Below are 27,528 nucleotides of genomic sequence, written 5' to 3' on the forward strand. Positions count from 1 at the left end.
CTAATCAACAGTGGAGTTGTACTATTAGAACAAGGATTGAAGAGGCTCAAAGCAGCAGCCTAAAAGCAACAGGCAAACAAATGCAGTTCCCCCCCCCCCCCAAATAATGCACATCCAGAAAACTAAAACTTTAAAGTTTAGTTGATTTTACTAAGCTTAACAATAAAATGCATTTTAAAAATACTCACCAGATCTTCAATGTTACCATAGATATTCTTTTTCATGCCCGAAGCCCTCGTAGCTACCCAGCCTCCAAGGCTGCTGAACTCCATTGAATCTGGTTCATGTCCTGTGCAATAGCCATGTTCACTAAGCTTCAAAAAAAATTTAAGAAAATAGTTACTTGAAAGAGCTGCCTCTATATAAAATAATTGGAATGAATATTTAAATTTGTTAGTTTTTTTTTAAGCAGCAGTTTTCTATATACTTGTCCTGGAATAAGTCTGAAGACCTCCATCCCACACCAGTTCCTTAGCTACACTATGCATCTATTTCCCACCTCATTAGCACATAACATGGGCAGTAATCCTGAAATTACAACTCTGCAAGTCCTCCTTCTTAAATGTTCTATCTAGTTCTCTAAAATCCCTTTACAGGACCTCTCCTCTGTTCCTACCTACATCACTGGCAAATGTTCGAAATGGTTTGAATATTTCAAATTAAAACTCAAGTACAAAACAATTGCTACTGCAATGTCAACATGGATCAGATCTTGGAACAACAAGCATTTCTCTACTTAACTGTGCAGAAACTGAGGAATCTCAAACAAAAGTCCCAATCTCTCATACAACTGACCACTGCTCTTGGAACAACTCAAGGTCCAGCTGGAAGACACCAGTTTTGGCAGGTCTTAATGGACTTATTAAGACCATTTATTTCAACTGGAAGAAATGGCTAAGTATAACATACAGTACATTCTTTTATGAAAACGATGTGATGGAGTTGAATTAAATGTAGAATAAAGGTTTCCAGCATTTTTTTCCAATCGTGCTTGCACAACTTCCAGTTGGAACTGGGACAGAATTATCCTTAATTATCCTTTTCATCCCACCAGCCTCTACATTCAATGGATCATCCTCCATAATTTCTGCCACCTCCAACAATGTAATAAATCCAGGTAACCACTTTCCCCTCCTCAGATGTGCCTGCATCTGTGCTTAGTATATTGCACTGGTTTTTTTCCCAACTCTAACTATTAGTTTATTAACAACAGCAGCCTGCAGGCATTCTCAGTTCTCTTCACACCTTTTCTGCAACTTAAAAGCACGTTTGCTTTCTTAATTCTCCAGTACTAACAATCTAAATCGCAAACTATGCTTCCATCCACACTGAAGTAGCAATAGCTCCCGCATTTTTAATTGAGGAAATAGTTTGCTTCCCAAGTAAATGTATGCCTGGGGGTAATTAAACAAAAAAATACTGGCAACAGCCTCACAGGTACATACAATATAATGAACATGTAGACATATAATGTTTTTGATAGATGCTAAATCTGGGGAAAAGGTTTATAACATCTCCAGAAGTATTGAGGATAGGACTTGCCAGTTACAATCAGAAAAGCACTGTCCTGGACAGGCCTTAGCTAATCAATAACCGTTTTCCAAATGGAGCTACTGAAAATTCTGAAACACTTACTCTAGATATCAAACAAGGTGTACAACAGAATGGTATACTTAACATTGTAGCATCACCAACAGATTCAATTTTAGCAGAGCAGTCCTCCACTTGATCAACAGGTCAATCAATCTTAACACGTGCAAGAACACTTTTTCCCAAGGCCCATTTATTTCAGCAAAAGCCAGAAGATATTTTCAGACTGAGTTAATAACTAACAAACATTGACGTTTTGACTAAGTATCTCTGGTTTGCTGTTACTATAAATTACAGCTGACAAGGAACACCTATAATTTCTGAGGAGGTTAAGTTGATAATTGAACATCAACAAACTTCTACAGATATACTGCTGAAAGCATTCTGACATAAAAGCACCATGGTCTGGGTCAGCATTTCAAATGCACAGGACCACAAGAAGCTTCAGAGTAATAAACTTTGCCTAATATATCATGGGCACATCCCTCCCACTGTTGGTAGTATCTACAGGAAGTGGTACCTCAAGTCAACATCTATCAAAATTCCCTACCAGCTAAGCCATGCCATCTTTTTGCAGCTACTACTGAAGAGGAAGTCCAGAAGTCTGAAGTCCCACACAATCACATTCAAGAACAAATACTTCCTTTCATCCATTCAGTTCTTGAAATAACCAGCAGAACACTAGTCACTACAGTTTAGTAACATCATGAATACTGACAACTATGCACTAAAATAGAATTTTGTTTTAATTGGTTTAATTGTTTTTTTGTAAGACAAAATCATACAATTTGTTTAATTTATACCTTTCTTGTCAAAGTTGCTAACATGATGGCGCTGTCTGCAATGCTGCTGCAAGCAAGCTTTTCATTGCATTTGTGTATAAAAGTACTGGTACATTTAACAATAAAATTAACTTTGAGACAGGGTAGGTATCCTTTAGTTGTGACTAGTGAAGAAATAATAGAAATATACATTTTTAGTGCTGTAGTTGAGACCACAGCAAAAATCATTCAAATGCTCATCATTTATACATGCTTATCCCAATCTTCAAATTAGAACAAACACTAATAACAATTAACAGTAACAGTAATAGCAGTAGATTATGTCCTTAAAAAGAGGAAGGGGAGATCCAAGATTTTAATTCAAAGTTTCCATTCCCTTGGTCTCAAAGAGATCAATTTACTAAAAAAAGTTACTTAAATAATGATGAGCTTAAAATACAAGTTAATACACATGGTTCAAAGTAACAAATATATATTCTGACTATCAAATATCACTGAACAGCAAAATAACAGCAAAGAAACAGTATGGAAATATCAAATATCTATTGCTGCCACCTTTATACAAGTGGCATTACCAAAACCACTTCACATAAATTTCCTCATGACTGGGATACATTGAGCAAAACATCTTGGGAATCTTGGAACCATTTAGAAGGGGCAAAGAATACACATCAACGTCTACATAAAATCCAAAGCCTGCATTATGGCATATCAACTGAACTGTTACTTCCAGAATTAATTTTATATCTTTTTTACTCAAAAACAGGATTCAATCACCTTGAAAAATAAAGATTTGGCCTTTTTTCAAAAAAAAAGGCTGCTAAAAGTCTTGAGACACTATTTAGAGCCAGAAAAAAATTTTGTTAAAAACATGATCATTAACAGCCCACCCAACACTTAATATATCCTGCAATATATACTAGTTTTACTATAATTTATATGAATCAGTTGTTCTAGGTCAATAAACAGCACATTTTATACAGTCACAAGTTCAAAAATCTAAATTTAGGTAAGGGATGAGATCAGTACAGTGAGCAGCAACAATACTGGCTTGGCTGATGAAGTTTCAGAATCAGTTTGGATTAAGAAACAGAAACTGGGAGAAAACCATTAATACAGCAATTTCTTATAGGACACCAAATTGCACTTGCAATATTAGAAACAGCATAAATCAGGAAATTAAGAGTAGATAACAGGAGTAACATAATAATTCTGCAGGAGTTTAAACCTCACATTGCCTGGTCAGGTTAAATTTACATTAATAGGAAGACAACAAATTCACTGCATAACCACCAGATATTTGCCAGATCATTAATATTGTGGAACCAACTGGAGAAAAGACCATCTGAGATCTCATTTTGTGCTGTAAGAAAGGGGCCTTTTTTGTTGTAAAGGGGCCTTCAGGGAAAAGTGACTGCATTAATATTTTAGACACAATTTGAAATTCAATCCAAAGCCAGGTCCTTAAATCTAACAAAAAAAACAATGAGCAGAGCTGGCAATAGTTGGTACAAAAATGTTAGCACTGAAAGAAATGATACATTATAAACAATAAAAAACATGTAAAAATATTAAGCATATTTCCAGAAAAATCCTTCTAAAAGGCACCAAAAACCAGAAGTAAAACAGGCTTATTCGTGGCTAACAGGTCAAACAAAAGGTGAAATTAAATCCAAGGAAGAAGGTAATAAGACTTTCAGAAATAGCAACATGCCTGAAAATTAGGATCATTTTAGACCTCAACTGAACTCCATGAAATGGATGCAAGGGAATATTTTCCAGGTAGAAGAGTTTTAAACCAGAGTTAATTTCAGAATAAGGAAATGGCCATGTAGCATTTCCAAGATGGACATGCATTTTTTTAAAATAAGAGTGTTGGCTCCTGGCTGTCCTTCTCCTATCTGGCAGGCAGAGGCTAAAGAGCAAGGCTCCAGAGATTAGGGCAACAAAGAAGTGGTTGTGGGAGGCAGAGGAGAGGCTACGGGATTGCTTCAAGTCAGTGAACTGCAGCGTGTTCAAGGATTCATCTGTGGATCTGAATGGATACACCACAGTTGTCACAGACTTTATAAAATCAGTCACAGAAGTAGGCGTCTCCTCAAAATCATTCACAATCTTCTCCAACCAGAAGCCTTGCATGGTCCATGAGATCCGCAGTCTGTGAGGGCCAGATCAAAGTCATTCAAGTCCGGCAACCAAGAAAGTTACAAGAGGTCCAGGTGCACACACAAAATGCTGGAGGAACTCAGCACGTCTGACAACACCTAGGAAAAGAGTACAGTCAATGTTTCAGGCCAAAACCCTCCAGCAGGGTACCATATTCAAGTTTGCTGAAGACACCACTGTCTTAGGCTGAATCAAAGGTGGTGATGAATCAGCATATAGGTGGGAGATTGAAAATCTGGCTGAGTGGTGCCAAAGCAACAATCTCCAACTCAATTTCTGCAAGATGAAGGAGCTGATTGTTGACTTCAAGAGGAGGAAACCCGAAGTCCATAAGTTAGTCCTCATCAGGGGATAAGAGGTGGAGAGGGTTCAGCAACTTTAAATTCCTCAGTGTTATCATTTCAGAGGATCTGTCCTGGGACAAGCATGCAGGTACAATTACGAAGAAAGCATACAGCGCACGACTTCCTTAGGAGTTCAAAAAAGTAGATAGTCAAGTTTAGTACATGCTGTAGTTAGTTTTAAAATGCTAATACCATTAGTTGGACATTTTCACTTTATTTTACAGTAATTCCTGGCCATGCTTGAGCCCATAAAATTGGTGTCATAACATCAGACAATTAGTACATCAAAAAACTTTAAGGAAGGAAAGTGAACAAATTAAGTTGTTTTTACTATTCTTACCATGAGGATATGCTTTAATTGCTCTTTTAGCTTATTTCATTTTAATTAATTTTTATTCTCAAATAGGTTAGGAGAAATACCAGTAAGGCATGTTTTTCATGCTGACATCAAGATGGTGACGCACTCACATGCAGCAGCAACTCCGGGTCTAATCGACGGTGTATACGTTCATCCTGTTTTTTTCACTAATCAGAAGCCATTGTTGGATACTGAGAACATCAACTACTACAGGACTATCCCATCAACAAATTGCACAATAACGATGAAGCTGGACTTATTGCGTACCGTTCCTGTGTTGCCGCCGAGGGTTGGTGCATACCGTTGGGTCAAGAAAGCATGTGGTGCGAGTGATTGTCCTGGATATTTTTATTGAGATTGCAAAACTCTGTTGGACATTGGTAACGTAGAATACTACAAGTTCAGTTCACTGGTTCATGGCGAGACCGACAGCGGGGGGAGCTGCTTAGCCTCGGTTATGGCGAGGACTGAGCCCATGCCACAGGGTCACCTGTTGCAGACACCCAGGTGAGGAAACAATCAGTCGGTGTGGCACAGCCTCTGTGGGCACGCTGGAATCAGTACCGGGTTTGGGGTTGCCCTCTGGTGTTGACGCAGTGAAAGAACAAGCTAGACTAGGAAAACTTACCATACATCTAGTCATGCTACTTGGCGACATGGGCTATATCGTCTTTTTCTTTGCGATGCATGTTTTTCCTGATATCATAACCATATGTGCTATGTGTTATGGGTAATCTGTTTTGCACCTTGGCCCTTGAGGAATGCTGTTTTGTTTGGCTATATTCATATATGGCTAAATGATAATTGAACTTGAACTTGATTATTAGTGTTCAACAGAGATAATCTAAAGGCTCTCTCCAGTGTTCATAAGCAATACAGAGCAAACCACGAGCTCAGACCACCATGCTCACCCAAGAGTTTAGTAGGCTTGATTACTGAACTCCATACACTGCCGCCACAACTAAAGCAAGTGGTTGGCAAATATTAATAACCTTAGTTCAATGATTTGAAAAACTAGCATGCAATTCTAGTACAAAAACACTTGGTGGCAGTGTTCATTAAAGCATCATAAAAGATCAATAAGCAAATGTTTGCCTGCTCAGTTAAAGATCCAACTAGAACTTAGTTTTACAAAAATTACCCTTCCTACTTGCTATCAATATGGATAAATTTCATTTGTTTTGTAAGATCCATCAAACATTAAATAATTCTATGCTTACCTGTCTTTCAAGATCTTGCCCAGTTATGCCAGCCTCCACATGTGCTGTTAAGTTCTTTTCATCAATCCACATTATTCGATTCTGTTTTGGGTGGAAAATTGAATTAAATCATTTTCATAATATTATAACTTTTAAAATGTGTTCCAAGTGTTGCATAAACTTTTAAAAATTTCAGATAATGTCATACCTGCAATTCAGCAACATTTCTCACTAGACTACAGCTCGGTAATTACATGGCATTTTAACATGCCTCCACCTCCCACCCAAGTTGAAATTGTTCATCAATCAGCCTCAGCCAGGAGAATTAGCAAGATTGTTGATTTTTTTTAATATATAGACAAAGAAAATAAGAAAACAAACTCTCTATTTTCCTCCACATATTTTCATCCACAGAAGCATACTTCCACACTGGGAGGCACAACTGGAAACAAGCAGGAACTAATTAACCCAGAGGCAGGGAGAACTCCAAAACTCCTGTTACCATCCATGTCCAAAGTCATCACCGCACACTTACAGACCAAAGCAACGGATCAAGCTACTCTGAGTACTTCTCAGTGAAATTACAATAAACATTTACAAGACCGTGAAAATATTAACTTTATTTCAAACTTGATTATAAAACATTTAAAGCAATGGAGATTCCAAGCAGGATAGTGGAAAGTTCCTCTTGTAGAATGTGGGAAGGCAGGGAGACCTTAACTACAGTTGGAAGTGCTTCCAGCTGCAGCTTTTAACAGACCATGTTAGGGAGTTACAGCTGGAACTGGATGAACTCTGGATATATTCGGGAGGCTGATGGTTGATATACAGGCTATACAGGGAGGTTGTTACACCAAGGTGCAGACAGAGGTAACTGGATAGTGTCAGGAGTGGGGGAACGGGATAAACAGTCAGTGCAAAGTACACCTGAGGCCATTTCCCTCAACAACAGGTATACTGATTTAAATACTGTTGGTGAGGGGGTGACCTAGCAGAGGAAAATCACAGTGGTCAGGTCTGTAGCTCAGAAGTGAAGAGCGAAGAAAAGGCGAGCTGTAGTAACAGGAGATTCATTGGTTAGGGAACAGAAAGGAGGCTCTGTGATGAGAACGAGATTCCAAATGGTTTGTTGCCAGCGTCAGGGATATCTCTGATCAAGTCCACTGCATTCTTAAGTGAGAGGGTGAGCAGCCAGAGGTCACGGACCACATTAGTACCAATGACATGGGTAGGAGGGATGACAAGGTCCTGCAAAGTGAGTTCAGGGAGTTGGGTGCTAAGTTAGAGGACAAGATCACCAGGTTTGTGAGCTCAGGATTGTTACCCTTGCTCACATATTAGTGAGGCCAGAAATAAGATGATCATACAGTTTAACATGTGGCTAAGGAGATGGTGCAGGAGAGAGGGAATCAGATTTTTGGATCATTGGGAAGGTGGGATCTGTACAGAAGGGTTTGCACCTGAACTAGAGGAGGAGAAAGATGCTGTTAAGCCTACATACAATGTCAGGACTCAAAAGGTCGATGTTCTGAGCTATGTTCTTATATAGTTCTAAAGACTAATGTTCTGAGTTGCATTTATTTCAATGCAATCAGTATTGTAGGAAAGGCAGATGAGCCTAGAGCATGGATATACATGTGGAATTATGACATTGTACCTATCAGTGAGGCTTGGTTGCAGGAAGGGGCAGGGCTGACAGCTTATTATTCTAGGGTTCCATTGTTTTAAACTTGATAGAGTGGGAACAATTAAAGGGGAAGGGGTGGCATTAATACTTGGGGCTAAAAGATATCAGGTTGCTCTAGCAGACAAGGTGAAAGAGAATCCCAACAGCTTCTTCAGATATATAAGAGCACAATGATATCAAGGAACAAATTTGGTCATCTGGAAGATCAGTGTGGCAATCTATGCGTGGAGCCTAAAGAGATGGGGGAGATTTTAAATGGAATTTTTTTGCATCTGTATTTACTCGGGAGAAGAACACTGAATCTATGAATATGAGGTAATGCAGCAGTGAGGTCAATGACCCCCATACAGATTACAGAGGAGGAAGTGTTTGCTGTCTTGAGCCAAATTATGGTGGATAAGTCCCCAGGGCCTGAAAACGTGATCCTTCAGTCTCTGTGGGAGAAATTGCAGGAAGCTAGCAGAGATATTTAAAACATCCTTAGTCATGGGTGAGGTGCCAGGGGATTGGAGGGTAGCTGAATTCTCTGATAATACAATTATTATGAATAGATTTTTGCAAAAATTAAATATACCTAAAATTTCTATTCAAGATATTAATATTAATATACTAGATGCACCTATTAAACAAGAGGAAATAGCTAAGGCTATATCCTCTATGCAATTAGGGAAAGCTCCGGGACCAGATGGATTTACAGTAGAATTTTATAAGACCTTTAATGAAATGCTTATATCACATCTTTGTCAAACTTTCACTGATTCTATATCCTCTGGGAATCTTCCGAAAACTTTTTATGAGGCATCAATTTCATTGATTCCTAAAAAAGGAAGAGATCTATCTGAATGTGCCTCCTATAGACCAATCTCCTTAATGAATGTGGATTTTAAAATACTCTTTAAGATTTTAGCCAATAGGCTTGAGAATATTTTGCCTAACTTATCTCAAATGATCAAACTGGATTTATTAAAAATAGGTATTCACATTTTAATATTCAAAGATTGTTAAATACTATTTATTCTCCCTCAGTTAAAGAATCTGAATGCATTGTTTCTCTCGATGCAGAGAAAGCTTTTGACAGGGTGAAATGGCCCTATTTATTTCAGTTTTTGGAGAGGTTTAATTTTGGTCTGGGATTTATTTCCTGGATAAAACTGATCTATCAAACCCCGATGGCTGCGGTTTTAACTAATAATCAAATCTTATGGAGTTCTTTGTGGAAGTTACTAGGAAAGTTGATGAAGGCGAGGCAATGGATGCGCTTTACATGGACTTTGACAAGGTCCCACATGGGAGGCTGGCTGGCAATCAAGATGAGGTAGTAACTTGGATTAGACATCGGCTTTGTGGAAGAAACCAGAGAGATGGTTGCCCCGCTGAATGGAGGCCTGTGACTGGTAGTGTGCCACAGTGAATTGGTGCTGGGTCCATTGTTGTTTGTCATCAATGTCAATGATATGGATAATAATGTGGTAAAATGGATCAACAAATTTGCAGAAGACACCAAGATTGGGGGTGTAGTGGGCAGCGAGGAAGACTATCAAACCTTGTAACAGGATCTGAACCAGCCGGTGAAGTGGGCTGAAAAATGGGAGGTGGAATTTAACGCACACAGGTATTAAACTTTGGGAGGACCAACCAAGCTAGGTTTTACAAATGGCGGTAGGGTACTGAGGAGTGTGGTAGAACAGAGGTGATCTGGGAATACAGATCCATAATCCAGTGAAAGTGGTGTCAGAGATAACTGGAACACACTGGAATCAGACTATTTTGGCCCAATTAAGCAGCTGCCCGAATTAGATGAAGTTTCAAGAAATAAAACCATAAGATGTTAAGACTTGAGTAGAATTAGGCCACTTGGCTCATCGAGTTTGCTCCACCATTCCATCATGGCTGATTTTTAAAACTGTCTCAACCACATTCTCCTGCCTTCTCCCCATAACCTTTGAAGTACTGACTATCAACCTCTGCTTTAAATATACTCAATGACTTGGCCTCCACAGGCGTCTGTCACAATGAACTCCACAGATTCACCACGCTCTGGCTAAAGAAATTCCTTCTCATCTTGGTTCTATTCTGAGGCTGTGCCCTCTGGTCCTAAACATACCCACTACAGGAAAAATCCTCTCCACATTCACTCTACATAGGCAGTTCAATATTCGATAGGTTTCTTGGCAATCCACCCCCTCTCCAAACTCCAGCAAGAACAGGGCCAGAGCCATCAAATGCTCCTCGTACATTAGCCCCTTCGTTCCCAGAATCACTCTCATGTACCTCCTCTCAACCCTCTCCAAAGCCAGCACATTTTCTCTTAGGGAAGGGTCCAAATCTGTTCACAATACTCCAAGTACAGTCTGACCAATGTCTTATATCCTTGTACTTACATTCTAGTCCTCTTGAAACGAATGCTAACATTACATTTGCCTTCCTTACCACCAACTCAACATGAAAATTAACATTGAGGGAATCCTGCACAAGGACTCCCAAATCCCTCTGCAGCTCTGATTTTTGAATTTTCTCCCTACTCAGAAACCAGGAGACTCCCATGTTGCCAGATCAAGTATCTCTTTATTTTAGCTGCCAGATCCTAATTTCAGTGCTGAAACATCCAAGGTACTCTCCAACATCAACAACGCTCATGACTCTATTGGGCTGTCTGACGGCCGAATTTTCATCCACCAGAGCAAAGATCCTAACTGCCTCTTTTTGAAGATCTCACAAGCAATCACAAGGATCAAAGGGCTTTTGATACTCTTGCAGATATATCTATGTAACAAAACCTAAAAACAATCATACAGGTGATTGATATATGGAACAGAGTCAAGCTGTTAATTTATCTATATTCTTAAGCTGCTAGTATCCCAATTCCAACACTGCCACATTACTGCATTTGTCTCTGGTTAGGTGAAAAAACAAGCATGGTTTTATACTTTCATATCAATGTACACAAGGTAAAGGTTTGCACAAACTGGTCTCAGACACATGAAAATTTGGTGAGATCTGGTTAGATAAATTAAATCATAAATGAACACAGGAGCCAACTTAAACCCCATCTGCTAGCTTAGAACAAGTAAGGTCCAAGGCACTAATTTATGATATCCTTGCTCTTTGACTAATAATCTGAAAAAAAATTCTTATTGTGCAACCATAAAAACAAGAGACTAAGCAAATCTAATTAACCTTGGGGCAAGTGCATCTTTTTCATAATTAACTGTATGTCAATATATACACAAACCAATATCCATGTCCAACTTTTAGTTATCCCCTTTATTATTATTGAGGATCTTTGGCCACTAGCTCCACTGTTAGGTTCTTCAAATTACACTGCAAGGAGTGGGGAAAAAACATGCCCATCTTCTAGTCCACAGCAGTGACGAAATATAATATTTTAAGGTGTCTGACAGTGAAGCTGATCCTTGCGTTCTGAGTACACGTTCTTTCTGTAACTTAATGAAAATAGATATATTTCTATTCTTTCTTTTTAAAATATATCTTAATAGGCAGATTAAAACCAATTTGAAAACTGATTTGTTTTGTTATTTGAATAATAGTTAAAAATATCAGCAATATCTGGATACTGAAAACCTCAAGTCAAGGGAGACAGAATCTGTTTCATTTGATATTCATCATATAATATGAATGCCAGGAACTTCAAGAGTCACTCCCCTCTCTCTCTCTACCCCCCCCCCCCAATAACACCAAATACAAAAGAGATTCTCATAAAAAAAACTATGGTAAATGGATTCTAAATTACTTTTAAATTGAATTTTTTGACTTCCGTAAAAAGACAAAAAATAGTTGAAGTTTACCTATTGCCATAACCTACCACCATTTTTGGGGACAGTTTGACTAACTTGATCTCTTTATTCAATAGTTATGGGTAAATTCAATGGTTATGACAAAATTCAAAGGAAATCAAATGTTTGTGCCCATTTATGGAAACTGCTTTCTATTGAGAGGTCAAAAAATAAACTTGTATTAATCTATTTCAGCTTTTTAATTGGAAAACAATCAAAAATTTGAAGGGCAGTGATTGAAATTTTGGACAGTATTTCAATTTCAAACATTACTCACATTTTAATGCCTGAAAAGTCAACTTGATTACATTTTGCTAAAACAATCGAAGTTATACTTTCAACAATTATAAGTTACTCTAAACATTGTGAATTAATATTTCACCTAATCTGACTTTGGAACCTGCACATTAAACCATCCTTGATTTTGTAACCCCACCCCCCCAGCCTCTCCCTCAAAGAAAAATTTATTGGCTGGAATGCAAATATGACAACATTCACACAGATGAATTCTATTGGCAAGTTAAGCATTTCAAAAATAACAATTTTAGAGAAACAAGTTTAGCCATAATAACTTTATGACCTCTCAATCTATGCAAGGATTCTTTAACATCGTATGTGATGAAGAACAGCAAATAATTTTGATTTTGGTTCTGTTCAAATATGCTTGAATTTAGTAGATGCAATTTGCAAGTAAGGGACAGCATACAAATTAACTATTTGAGTTACATGCACAAATAATAAACACTGTTTCAGCACCATCTAAAGTAGACATTGCTGAGGATATGCAAAAAAACTGACAAAACACGCAAGATTTTTTTCTATATATTTTCTTAAGAATATTTGATTATCCTTACAACAATAACAAAACAATAATTTAAGCACCAAACACACTTAAGAACTCCAACAACCAACAAGTTACGTTATAGAGGTCACGGTTATTAATCAATCTGCAATACATGATTTACCAATATGAACATTAGAAATTACCTTAGCTGTATGTTAAAAGTAAAAGGCTTCTTATGGATGTTGTAGTTACAATAAGCACTATAGAGTGTGGGAGTTGGAAAGGTTTAAATTAAATTTCTTCACTTTTATTACCATCAGAAGTCTTTGCCCAAAAAACTTTATTACATACCATCTGTGAAGTATCCAAAGAAAGTATAGTTCGTTTTTCATCTGTGGGACACTCCAGAGCATCAGAAACACTTGTCCCTCCTGCAAGTAAAGGAAATTAAATGACACATTTTATAGTGGTTTTGCCTTTTCTTTGTTTTACAAACACTTAATATTGATAGTCTCCAGACAACTCAGCGCAGATGTGCTCAGCAGGACATGGACTGCAATTTACACATTGATAATATTAGGAGAGTGCTGACAGAACTACAAGTTTGAATTACTCCTGATATACGCAGACTATTGGTGCTATTCAACATTTAATAAAACATACTACTGAAAAACCAGATGTCCTGCAATATATGTAAATAACACTATGTTCAAGTGGCATCAAATAATATGTAACACTCAATTCCCAGGCCAGTATTTCAACTAAATAAATTCAGACTATTTGACCACACATAGTTTGTACCAGACAATTCACAGCATATCACAGTATTAATACATTATAAAAGTGGGAGGACACACAAGAACTCATCTGTTTTGCACAGAAACTGCTCTAACCTGACAGGAAGGACACATTGTTAAAATAGAATTTGACTTCATTTTAAATTGGGATTCTTTTCAGACTTCTCTACAGAAATATACAAACTATCAACACATTAAAGCATCCATTGACAACCTGAATAGCTTGCCAAATTAAACTGTACAGCTCCTGCATAAGTACCAGGTTATTTTCCACAAATTTAGGAATGCTCAAGTCCCCTTAATTTAGGTGTATTATATCCAAAATAAAGCTTTGTGGATTCCAAAGCAAGTGAAGAAAAACTTATTTGCACTTTGAGCATAGTAATGCAATTCCATGCGTACTCACAATTTAGTTGACCAAAACGTAAGTCCCTTAATAGGCATTTCTCAATAAAAGCCAGAAACTTAAAGCAACCAATTTTTGATATGCTTATTCTGGAACAACAAAGAAACAGCAAATTTTCTATTGCTGCTGCTAAGATTAAAAGAAAATATGTCACTGAAAATCAAAGGATTTAAGCAAGTCACAAAATGGTGGAGGATCTCAGCAGGTTAGGCAGCACCTATGGAGAGAAGTAAACTGTTGATGTTTCAGGCCAAGTCCCTTTAGGCTACGTCCACGCTAGACTGGATAATTTTGGAAACGCCAGTTTCGCGTAAAAATGATAGGCGTCCACGCCAAGCGTTTTTGAAAACACCTCTGTCCACATTAAAACGGGTATTTTGGCGAATATCTTCCTACTGCGCATGCGCAGGACACATCTACCGAAAACAAGTGACATATTTGGTGTTCAATCTCGCTGTGAAAGATTTGGTGCGCGTTTGTCCAGTTACAGACTAGAAAAACTTAATTGCCAAACAACGGACCGCTGTTGGCTCTCGCGCAGGAGGACTTAAAATTGAAAAAAAACAAATACTGGAGCATGTGGAGGCAACCGACAGGGAGTTCATGGACAGTATGACCCAGCTGGCAACGAACATTGAAAAACTGATGAACTCTGTTGCATTAATAAAGCACCTTGTTAAATATATAAAACATGTCTGCATCAGTGTTGTCTTGTATTTTTATACAATGTTACATTAGGCTGTTACACATCTATTGTCAGAGAAGTACTCGCATAAATAGGTAAACCTCCTTCATACAAGCAAGGGTAGAAAACAGGACGAAGTGAGTATATTTATTCAGTAAGTTATGGGTCAAAGTATTTGGTAAGTACATTTCTAACTCTTCTGGCTTCAGTCTCGTTGCCGTCTATTCTGAAATTGTTAGGTTGCATTCAAGAAAACAATGAAATGGTGTGCTGCCATCACCATCTGTTCTGGCACGTCGTGACAGCATTTTTAGATTTCTCTGGTTACCCCGTCCACACTGCTCTGCTCAATCCAGCGTTTTCAAATTTATACACTCTGGAGAGCGTTTTAGAAAAGCTCTCTTTTCGGGGGAGGAAAACGCCACTCACTTCAGTGTGGACGTAAGGTCAAAAAGAAAAGAAAAAGCTTCGGTTACAGATTTATCCGGTTTAGTGTGGACATAGCCTCAGTAGGACCAGAAAGGAAGCAGGCAGAAGCCACAAAAGTGTGGGGGGAGGGGAAAGAACACAAGCTGGCAGGTGATCACTGAGATGTGGTGAGGTGGAAAGAGGGTGGATGGGGAAGGGAGGAAATGAAGTAAATAAGTGGGAGGTGATAGGTAGAAAGGCAAAGGACTGAAGAAGTCATCTGATAGGAGAGGACAGTGGACTGTGAAAGAAAAGGAGGGAAACCAGAAGGAGGTGAGAAAAGAGAATGAGAGAGGAACCAGAATGGTGAATGGGAAAAGAGAGAAGGGAAAGGGGGAGAAATTACCAGACTTTAGAGGAACTGATGTTCCTGCCATCAGGTTAGAAGCTACCAAGGCAGTATACGAAGTATTTCTCCCCCTCCTCATCGTTGTAGTACTGGATGCCATGGGCAGACATGTTGGAATGGGAATGGGAAGTTGGAATGAAAATGGCTGGGCACCAGAGGATCCTGCCATTTGTGGCAGATGAAGCCAAAGGTGCTCAGCAAAACAGTCCCCCTATCCGTGTCGGGTCTTACTGATGTAAAGGAGGCCACACTGGGAGTACAAGATACAGTAGGTGACTCTGACAGACTTGCAGGTGGCTTCATGTTGAAGGACTGTTTGGGGTCCTGTTGGCATGAACATCAAATTCTCTAACTTGTGGTAACTTCTCCCCTGCCCCCATTTTCCATTCACCATTCTGGCTCACCTCTCACCCTTTTCTTCACCTCATCTGCAGATCACTTCCCTCGGGTTCCCAACCTCTTTCCCTTTCTTCCATGATCCACTGTCCTGGCCCATTAGATTCCTTCTACTTCAGCCCTTTCCTCTTCCAACTATCACCTCCATTTTTTTTACCTCGTACTCCATCTCGCATCCACCCATCTTCCCCCTTAACCTGATATCACCCATCACCTGTGAGCTTATACTCCCTTCCCTTCCCCTACCTTCTTATTCTAGGTTCTACCCCACTTCTTTTCCGGTCCTAATGAAAGGTCTTTGCTCGAACAGTAAACTGTTACTCTCTTTCATAGATGCTGATAATTTGCTGAGTTCCTCTCACATTTTGTGTATATTGCTCAAGATTTCCAGCATCTACAGAATCTCTTCAGTAAAGGATTTAGGTAGCTCTGTAACTGCAAATCTGGATATTGAAGTAATTCTAAATATTCCTGTACATGATAGTTTCTAAACTCTACAGTGTGGAATGACAGAGAAAATTCAATACAGTCAAGACTTTTTACCAACTTTCTTACTGGTTAAGGTATAGCATAAATAATGCAGTAAATTAAATCTCCTTACCTGCAGACACTAATGTCAGCATAAACTCCACAAAACATTATAGTGGATGTTCAATTTTTTTGGTTTAAATTTCATTTACAGCTATCAACTGCTGGCTGGAAAAAATGTTTGTAATTTAGCTAGTAAAACAAGAAAACGTTTCAAATTTGGTCAAATATATACAAGTATTTTTTAAAAGCATAATTTTCAACAAGTTATTTTTACGTATCTTTAATTTTGGGCTTCCATTCAGTAATTAAATTAAGTTCCTAATTTTTTTTTCAACAGTTCTTCATTTGCTCCAGGTGGTGAGCACCTTAGTTCACTTCAGAAACGCTTCAAAACATCAAAAGAAAAGTAACAGAGTACTAAATTTAATGCTGGAGTTTCAAACTCCATTCTATTTCCCCAGCTAGAAATTAAGTATTTAACCACTTCTACTGTGAGGCTGTCCAAATTATTAACTTCTGTAAATCTTACCATTTTAAAGAACAGTTTAAGTGAGAAGCAACAACAACAATTAGTATTAGGATCTACATGGGTTATAGATGTCAGCATTCCAGCCTTCATATCGAATAAGCTGAAGATGAAGACAAATTAAAACAAAACTTCACTGGATCCAATTTTCAAAACCATTTAACGATTTTGGGCATGGAACATACTACTACATGACTAGGCCAACAATAACCATTAGAAAACTAGCAAAAAGAGAAAAAAATATATACACAGGCCAAAACTTTGAACAGTTAATTAAAAACAGGTTGTAGAGAGCTCACAGGAAGCAGACTGGTTAGTTCTGTGTACAAAAGAGAGACAAGAAACGGACAAACATCAGGTCAGAACATATTTGAGGTCAGTATTTTTAATTTTGTCTTTAATAAAAAGAATAAATCATACATGTAACTACAACTTTGTGCACTGAAGCCACATATATTTTTCTACAAGTATGTTCTTGTCACCACCAAGTGGTTCAATTTCCTCATTAGGAGGGAACTCCAAGCAGCTCTGTTTAAAAATCACCTTGCAACAGTGACCTTTGGGCTATTCTTTCTGTTAGCCTTGCCAAGCAATTCAATGAAAGGAACAACAAAGTCATGCTTACGGCCAACTAAAACTGGGCCACATCGAAGCTGTAACTGGGAAATACAGAAGTCTTTATTCACACAGAAAACCTTCAGGACAGAGTGAGCCCAGGAGAATCCAAGAGAATCTTACTCTCCTGACACAATGATTTAATCTTCTTCAAAATTTCAATAAATGATTAGTTACAGGTTCAGTAGCTATATTCACCCATTTTAACATTTTGAATATAGTCATGTAATTTACAGAATTTACAATGGTAGCACATCCTAACTAGCAGAAACCCTATTCAGTATTGGTGCCTGTTCCAAAAGCCAGAATACAAAGTCCAGACACCCAAAATATACCTCTTTTGTTACAGTACTGAGGGATGACTCCATGAATATACAATGAACCAGAAGGTTAAGGCTACATCCACACTAGACTGGATAATTTTGAAAATGCCGGTTCGCGTAAAAACGATAGGCGTCCACACTAAGCGTTTTTAAAAATATCTCTATCCACATTGAAATGGAGATTTCGGCGAATCTCCTCCTCCTGCGCATGCGTAGGTCACATCTACCAAAAACAAGCCACATGTGTGGTGTCGAATCTTGCCATAAAAGTGCGCGTTTGTGTAGTTACAGACTAGAAAAACTTAAACGACGGGCAGCTGTTGGCTCTCACACAGGAGAACTTAAAAGTTTAAAAAAACAAATACTGGAGCGTATGGAGGCAACCGACAGGGAGTTCACGGACAGATTGACCCGGCTGACGACGAACATTGAAAAACTGACTAATTCTGTTGCATTAATAAAGCACCTTGTTAAATGTATAAAACATGTCTGCATCAGTGTTATCTTGTATTTCCATACAATGTTACATTAGGCTGTTACACATCTATTGTCAGAGAAGTACTTGCATAAATAGGTAAACCACCTTCATAAGAGCAAGGACAGAAAACAGGGCAAAGTGAGTATACTTATTTATTCAGTAAGTTATGGGTCAAAGTATTTGGTGAGTACATTTCTAACTCTTCTGGCTTCAGTCTCGTTGTCATCTGTTCTGAAATTGTTAGGTTGTGTTCAAGAAAACAATGAAATAGCGTGCTGCCGTCTGATAGCGTTTTCAGATTTCTTCGGTTACCCCGTTCACACTGATCTGCCCAAGCAGCGTTTTCAAAAATACCCACCCTGGAAAGCGTTTCTGAAAAGCTCCGGTTTCGGGGGACGAAAACGCCGTTTTAGTGTGGACAGAGGGTAAAAACGAAGAGAAAAAGCTTCGGTTACGGATTTATCCGGTGTAGTGTGGATATAGCCTAAGTGACCAAACAGGCTGCCTGGAACTGTGCATTATGTTGCAGGGGAACATCTTTAACATTGTGCTAATAGCAAGAACGTTCACCTATTGTCTTCCCCTATGTGATTTTAATGGAACAGAATTAGAATATCCTACACCCAATGATTGGATTCACAATCAGCTGGAAGTTAAATTGTGTACAGGCATTATTTTCTGAAAGCTAGTTCACATTTTAGTTCATTCATAATTATGTTACCCATAATTTCATAACTCCAGAATGATCCCTAACAATACCAACACTGCCCCATTTAGTCTCTGTAATAATAGAATACTAGTGACTAAAACTACAAAAAGTGGTTAGTTTTACCCTTACAGTTAATTTTGCAAAAATCAGAAAACAAAGTGTTTCAGCTGTATTCAGAACGACAGTTTCCATCAATGGTGGCTCCCTCATTTTGGAGTCAGAGGATATTGTTTCAGCATGGGATAGTTGGGTCAAAGGGCCTGTTTCTGTGCTGTACTTCTCTATGACTCTATGATATTGGGTTAAACAAAAGTGTTGCAAAAATGAAGCTCACTCTGAATAGCTGTGACAGTGAAACTCACAAGTTCATACTTCCACACTTTATCAATGAAAGCAAAACTCCCACTACTCTGCCTTGTTATTGGAGCCAGAGTTACAGACATGGTCATAAATCCCACCATATCTAACTATCCAACAAGATAAGACTGAGCCAAGGTTCAAGAAACAGTGATTTGCAAAAGAACTGAACTACATCATAGATTTACTAACTTAGAAATACTTTGTAAAAACAATTCCCTGCTACAATCTTGAATTGAGAAATTAATATAATTAATCATTTAATAAAAAACATTTATGGAGATTATCTCAGCTAGTTGCAGTTCACACACACAGGTACAGTGGCATGCAAAAGTTTGGGCACCCCTGGTCAAAATTTCTGTTACTGTGAATAGGTAAGCGAGTAAAAGATTACCTGATTTCCAAAAGGAATATAGTTAAAGATGACACATTTCTTTAATATTTTAAGCAAGATTACTTTTTTATTTCCATCTTTTACAGTTTCAAAATAACAGAAAAGGAAAAGGGCCCGAAGCAAATGTTCGGGCACCCTGCATGATCAGTACTTAGTAACACCCCCTTTGACAAGTATCACAGCTTGTAAACGCTTTCTGTAGTCAGCTAAGAGTCTTTCAATTCTTGTTAGGGGGATTTTCACCCATTCTTCCTTGCAAAAGGCTTCTAGCTCTGTGAGATTCTTGGGCCGTCTTGCATGAACTGCTCTTTTGAGGTCTATTCACAGATTTTCGATGATGTTTAGGTCAGGGGACTGTGAGGGCCATGGTAAAACTTTCTGCTTCCTCCTCTTGAGGTAGTCCATTGTGGATTTTGAGGTGTGTTTAGGATCATTATCCTGTTGTAGTGGAGATCCTCTTTTCATCTTCAGCTTTTTTTTTTAAACAGATGGTGTGATGTTTGCTTCCAGAATTTGCTGGTATTTAATTGAATTCATTCTTCCCTCTACCAGTGAAATGTTCCCCATGCCACTGGCTGCAACACAAACCCAAAGCATGATCGATCCACCCCCGTGCTTAACAGTTGGAGAGGTGTTCTTTTCATGAAATTCTGCACCCTTTTTTCTCCAAACATACCTTTGCTCATTGCAGCCAAAAAGTTCTATTTTAACTTCATCAGTCCACAGGACTTGTTTCCAAAATGCATCATGCTTGTTTAGATGTTCCTTTGCAAACTTCTGACGCTGAATTTTGTGTTGAGGATGCAGGAAAGGTTTTCTTCTGATGACTCTTCCATGAAGCTCATACTTGTGCAGGTGTCGCTGCACAGTAGAACAGTGCACCATCACTCCAGAGTCTGCTAAACCTTCCTGAAGGTCTTTTGCAGTCAAGCGGGGATTTTGATTTGCCTTTCTAGCAATCCTGCGAGCAGTTCTCTCGGAAAGTTTTCTTGGAAAGCGGCCAGTGAGTGAGTGGACCAGTGAAGGAGTGGAGATTTGAGGCTTTGACTCGAGAGGCTTCGACGAGAAGAGGCAGAGGACGAGCTTGTTCCCAGTTAGTCTTTACAATGCCTCCTGAGACGGTGATGTTCCTCTCCTGTGAGAAGTGGCAGTCTTGGGGGATCTCCCTTCTTCTGCAGACACATCTGCCAGAAGTGCTTACATCTGGGTGATCTGGTAGATTGTGTGAGGAGTCTGGAGCAGCAGCTCGATGACCTTCGACTCATAAGGGAGAATGAGGCAGCCATAGATGAGAGCTACAGGGAGGTAGTCACACCTAGGCTGCCGGAAGCAGGTCATTGGGTGACAGTCCAAGGGGGGAAAGCGAAGGAGAGTAGACAGGAAGTGCAGAGCACCCCTGTAGCCATTCCCCTGAATAATAAGTTTACCATTCTGGATGCTGTTGGCGAGGACGACCGACCAGGTGTGAGCAACAGTGGCAGGGCCTCTGGCACTGAGTCTGACCCTGTGGTGCAGAAGGATGGGACGGAGAAGAGGAGAGCTGTCATTATTGGAGACTCTATAGTCCGGGGAGCAGACAGGAGATTTTGTGGATGTGAGAAGGAAACCCGCATGGTTTGTTGCCTCCCGGGTGTCAGGGTCCAGGATGTCTCTGACCGGGTGCACGACATCCTGGTACAAGAAGGAAAGCAACCAGAAGTCATGATACATGTTGGTACCAACGACATAGGCAAGAAGAGGGATGAGATCCTGAAGTGTGAGCTTTGGGAACCAGGCAGAAGGCTGAAGAACAGGACCTCAAGGGTGGCATTCTCAGGATTGCTGCCAGTACTACGTGATAGTGATGGTAAGAATTGGAGGAGATGGCAGTTGAATGCATGGCTGAAGAGTTGGTGCAGGGGGCAGGGTTTTAGATTTTTGGATCATTGGGATCTCTTCTGGGGAAGGTGGGACCTGTACAGATTGGACGGGTTGCACCTGACCTCGAGGGGGAGCAATATCCTTGCTGGTAGGTTTGCGAGCATCGTTCGGGAGGGCTTAAACTAATTTGTAAGGGGGATGGGACCCGGAGCGATAGAGCAGTAAAAGAAGTGCATGGAGTAAAGCCAGATCTAACATATAGAGAGGCTTTGAGGAAACAGAAGCGGAATAAAGGGTGTAAAAGTAGTAAGGTAGAAGGGCTAAAGTGTGTGTACTTTAATGCAAGAAGCATCAGGAACAAAGGTAATGAACTGTGAGCTTGGATACATACATGGAATTATGATGTAGTGGCCATTACGGAGACTTGGCTGGAACCAGGGCAGGAATGGATTCTCAATATTCCTGAATTTCAGTGCTTGCAGTAGATGGGGCAGAGTTTATTAAGTGTGTCCAGGATGGATTCCTGTCACTGTATGCTGACAGGCCGACTAGGGGGAATGCCATACTAGATCTAGTATTAGGTAATGAACCAGGTCAGGTCACAGATCTGTCAGTGGGTGAGCATCTGGGGGACAGTGATCACTGCTCCCTGACCTTTAGCATTATCATGGAAAAGGATAGAATCAGAGAGGACCGGAATATTTTTAATTGGGGAAGGGCAAATTATGAGGCTAAAAGGCTGGAACTTGCGGGTGTGAATTGAGATGATGTTTTGTAGGGAAATGTACTATGGACATGTGGTCGATGTTTAAGGACCTCTTGCAGGATGTTAGGGATAAATTTGTCCCGGTGAGGAAGATAAAGAATGGTAGGGTGAAGGAACCATGGGTGACAAATGAAGTGGAAAATCTAGTCAGGTGGAAGAAGGCAGCATACATGAGGTTTAGGAAGCAAGGATCAGATGGGTCTATTGAGGAATATAGGGTAGCAAGAAAGGGGCTGAGAAGAGCAAGAAGGGGGCATGAGAAGGCCTTGGCGAGTAGGGTAAAGGAAAACCCCAAGGCATTCTTCAATTATGTGAAGAACAAAAGGATGACAGGAGTGAAGGTAGGACCAATTAGAGATAAAAGTGGGAAGATGTGCCTGGAGGCTGTGGAAGTGAGCAAGGTCCTCAATGAATACTTCTCTTCGGTATTCACCACTGAGAGGGAACTTGATGACGGTGAGGACAATATGAGTGAGGTTGATGTTCTGGAGCATGTTAATATTAAGGGAGAGGAGGTGTTGGAGTTGTTAAAATACATTAGGACGGATAAGTCCCCAGAGCCTGACGGAACATTCCCCAGGCTGCTCCATGAGGCGAGGGAAGAGATTGCTGAACCTCCGGCTAGGATCTTTATGTCCTCGTTGTCCACGGGAATGGTACCAGAGGACTGGAGGGAGGTGAATGTTGTCCCCTTGTTCAAAAAAGGTAGTAGGGATAGTCCAGGTAATTATAAACCAGCAAGCCTTATGTCTGTGGTGGGAAAGCTGTTGGAAAAGATTCTTAAGAGATAGGATCTATGGGCATTTAGAGAATCATGGTCTGATCAGGGACAGTCAGCATGGCTTTGTGAAGGGCAGATCCTGCCTAACAAGCCTAATAGAGTTCTTTGAGGAGGTGACCAGGCATATTGATGAGGGTAGTGCAGTGGATGTGATCTACATGGATTTTAGTAAGGCATTTGACAAGGTTCCACATGGTAGGCTTATTCAGAAAGTCAGAAGGCATGAGATCCAGGGAAGTTTGGCCAGGTGGATTCAGAATTGGCTTGCCTGCAGAAGGCAGAGGGTTGTGGTGGAGGGAGTACATTCAGATTGGAGGGTTGTGACTAGTGATGTCCCACAAAGATCTATTCTGGGACCTCTACTTTTTGTGATTTTTATTAACGATCTGGATGTGGGGGTAGAAGGGTGGGTTGGCAAGTTTGCGGACGACACAAAGGTTGGTGGTGTTGTAGATAGTGTAGAGGATTGTCGAAGATTGCAGAGAGACATTGATAGGATGCAGAAGTGGGCTGAGAAGTGGCAGATGGAGTTCAACCCGGAGAAGTGTGAGGTGGTACACTTTGGAAGGACAAACTCCAAGGCAGAGTACTAAGTAAATGGCAGGATACTTGGTAGTGTGGAGGAGCAGAGGGATCTGGGGGTACATGTCCACAGATCCAGTTCAGGTCGCCTCATAGGAAGGATGTGGAAGCATTGGAAAGGGTACAGAGGAGATTTACCAGGATGCTGCCTGGTTTAGAGAGTATGGATTATAATCAGAGATCAGGGAGCTAGGGTTTTACTCTTTGGAGAGAAAGAGGATGAGAGGAGACATGATAGAGGTGTACAAGATATTAAGAGGAAAAGACAGAGTGGACAGCCAATGGCTCTTCCCCGGGGCACCACTGCTCAGTATAAGAGGACATGGCTTTAAGGTAAGGGGAGGGAAGTTCAAGGGGGATATTAGAGGAAGGTTTTTCACTCAGAGAGTGGTTGGTGCGTGGAACGTACTGCCTGAGTCAGTGGTGGAGGCAGATACACTAGTGAAGTTTAAGAGACTACTAGACAGGTATATGGAGGAATTTAAGGTGGGGGGTTATATGGGAGGCAGGGTTTAAGGGTCGGCACAACATTGTGGGCCGAAGGGCCTGTAATGTGCTGTACTATTCTATGTTCTATGTCTTCCACACCTCAACTTGACCTCCACCGTTCCTGTTAACTGTCATTTCTTAATTAATTACGAACTGAGGAAATGGCTACCTGAAAATGCTTTGCTATCTTCTTATAGCCTTCTGCTTTGTGGGCATCATTTACTTTAATTTTCAGAGTGCTAGGCAGCTGCTTAGAGGAGCCCATGGCTGCTGATTGTTTGGACAAGATTTGAGGAGTCAGGGTATTTATAAAGCTTTGAAATTTGCATTACCTGGCCTTTCCTAACGATAACTGTGAACAAAACAAAGCCCTAACAAGCTAATTAAGGTGTGAGACCTTGGTAAAAGTTATCTGAGAGCTCAAGTCTCTTGGGGCGCCCAAACATTTGCATTGTGCTCCTTTCATTTTTTTAAATTTTTTTACAATTTCATTTAAAATTGTACAAAACAAAAATAATACACTAATCTTGCTTAAAATGTTGAAAAGAATGTTTCATCTTTAACTTTATGACTTCTGGAGATCAGTTCATCTGCTACTCACTTAACTATTCACAGTAACAGAAATTTTGTCCAGGGGTGCCCAAACTTTTGCATGCCACTGTATATCTCTAGCATTATGCAATCAAGTTTTCTGATCAGCAAATCACACCTTAAAAAAATTCTCACTGACAGCAACCCAAGGAAATGCACAACTTTAAATGAACCTCTGAGCCATTTTAGAGTACAAAGAGTGAAAATTATAAATACAATTAATAAATTGCATATAAACATTAAGATTAATTGTATTGTCATTTTGATCTGAAATTAAAATCATTTAGACTGGATAAATTATCAGTTTATTTCACAATATCATTAGTTTGTTAAAATCATTCTTGATTTGTCCCTTCCTACTGTAGTTCATGTTTTCCTTTTCCACTAACTTAATAATCAGATTTTTAACAGAGCCAAGTTTCAAATGACTAGAAACAAAATAACTGAATATATAATATTTAGTGGGAATAAAAGCACTGGTGATGTAGCTGTAACATATGGAAGTTGGTGGAAATGAGAGAAATGCTGACCAAATTTTCCGATTTTGTGGAACTTTGGCTCAGAGCTACTCAGCTGGAGTCAGAGCTACATGCACTATAACCATCAGAGAACATGATCTAAACCGTTTGCATCTGAAGGAAATTATATTTACATTAGGAATAAAAACAGAAAATGCTGGAAAAACTCAGCAGGCCAACACAGAACAGAAATGTTCTTGGTCTGTAATCCTTTGGCAGTTTTGATTTACCTGCTGAAGGGTAGCAGACTCAATACATTAACCATTTTGTTTCCAAAGACACTGATGGACCTGCTGACATTTTTCCCAAGATAATCTGTTTTTATTCCAGATTTGCAGGGTTTTTTTTTATTTTCCAATACTTAGATTAACCTGAATGTAGGGAATGGTCAGGAAATAAGGATATGACTTCAAGTCAAGTAAGTTCAGTGATTCAAGATGCAGCCTCAGCATCATATAAAGTCCAAGCCGTATGCAAGTGAAACCACTCCTCCCCCCCCCCCCCCCCCCCACTTCTGGAAACGTGGCTGGCTAGTCCTTCATCAACTGCCTTTAAGGATCTCACGACTTCAGCAGCCGGACCTTTTAAACTCTCTACCAGTCGCTGTCTTTTCACTTTATCAGACCACTGCCATTCATCCAGCTCACATTCCTCCTCCCCCTTGAGGGTGAGCTTCATCCCCGAGAACATTCTCAGTCTACAATACAGTCGGCCCTCCTTATCCGCGGATTCCGCATGCGCGAATTCAACCAACCGCGGATCACGAAAACCCAGAAGTGCTCTTCCAGCACTTGTTGTTCGAGCATGTACAGACTTTTTTTTTCTTGTCATTATTCCCTAAACAATGCAGTATAACAACCATTTTACATAGCATTTACATTGTATTAGGTATTATAAGTAATCTAGAGATGATTTAAAGTATACAGGAGGATGTGCATGGATTATCGTGCATCGGGATCGATAAAATCGGAAGTTGTCTTACTATGTAAGTCGGAACAGGTACATCCAGTATTATTTAGCGTCGGTTAGTCAAACGTTTGTCTTAGTATATATTTTACCTTTCTATGCATATAAAACACTTAAGAACGTATGTTTCAGCGCCAGGCTTGGGAACAGAAGTTCTCGGGACTCAGGACAGATCGCTCCCGAGTGCGCTTTCCACTGTGCCGGGTTGATGTGAGGATCAAAAACCCAAAACCTCAAAACCCAATAATTAAACCATAGCATTGCTTAATAATAATTGTAGCTTTCATTGGAGCAGAGACTTTCTCACTTTATCCTTTAAAATTGTTCCGATTGTTGACCGACTGTAGCCTAATGCTTTTCCAAAGACCAATGGCGTTTCACTTCTTTCCGATCGCTTTATTACTTCCACCTTATTTTCAATCGTGATCGTGATTATTTTCGTGAACAGAAACACTGTGCATTCAGAGCTCTGGCGTCGGGTCCTCAGCGGACTAAGACAGGTTAAATAAGGTCTGGGGTTCCACTAGGTGCTAATGTCCACAGGATTGAGACAGGTTGCATAAGGGACTTAAGCATCCGTGAGGGGTCCCGGAACCAATCCCCCATGGATAAGGAGGGCCAACTGTAACTCTGACTCTCTGGCTGGTGCACTTTACCATTTATCCGCCAGGTACACAAAGGCTGATACCAATCAGAACTTTCACCTCTCACTGAAGGACTCATTAAACCTTCCACATCAGACCACTCCTGATGACCCTGTGATCTCTCAGACACCAATGTTAGACTGTCTTGAAAGAGAGTTAACCCTCGCAAGGCAGAAGGTCCCAACAGAGTACCTGGTAAGGCTCTGAAAACCTGTGCCAACCAACTAGCGGGAGTATTCAAGGACATTTTCAACCTCTCATTGCTACAGGCAGAAGTTCCCACTTGCTTCAAAAAGGCAACAATTATACCAGTGCCTAAGAAGAATAATATGGGCTGCCTTAATGACTATCGCCTGGAAGCACTTACATCGACAGTGATGAAATGCTTTTGAGAGGTTGGTTACCACTAGACTGAAATTCTGCCTCAGCAAGGACCTGGACCCATTGCAATTTGCCTATTATCACAATAGGTCAATGGCAGACACAATCTCCATGGCTCTTCACACGGCTTTAGACCACATAGACAACAAAAACACCTACATCAGGATGCTGTTTATCAACTATCGCTCAGCATTTAATACCATCATTCCCAC

The 27,528-nt window shown here is 39.9% G+C and overlaps 1 protein-coding gene across 1 annotated transcript in view; it reads right to left on the reverse strand.

The window, feature by feature from the left end:
* Nucleotides 1-27,528, reverse strand: part of agps (alkylglycerone phosphate synthase) — a 166,252-nt gene that overhangs the window by 69,368 nt on the left and 69,356 nt on the right. The window contains exons 7-9 of the mRNA XM_073047139.1: nucleotides 13,056-13,135; nucleotides 6,461-6,541; nucleotides 189-314 (exon numbers count right to left, since the gene is read on the reverse strand). Of these exons, the coding sequence (XP_072903240.1) occupies nucleotides 189-314; nucleotides 6,461-6,541; nucleotides 13,056-13,135 (287 nt within the window). The remainder of the gene's footprint in view (nucleotides 1-188; nucleotides 315-6,460; nucleotides 6,542-13,055; nucleotides 13,136-27,528) is intronic.

Source organism: Hemitrygon akajei, chromosome 5, assembly GCF_048418815.1.
Source record: "Hemitrygon akajei chromosome 5, sHemAka1.3, whole genome shotgun sequence".
In the NCBI taxonomy this organism is placed as follows: domain Eukaryota; kingdom Metazoa; phylum Chordata; class Chondrichthyes; order Myliobatiformes; family Dasyatidae; genus Hemitrygon; species Hemitrygon akajei.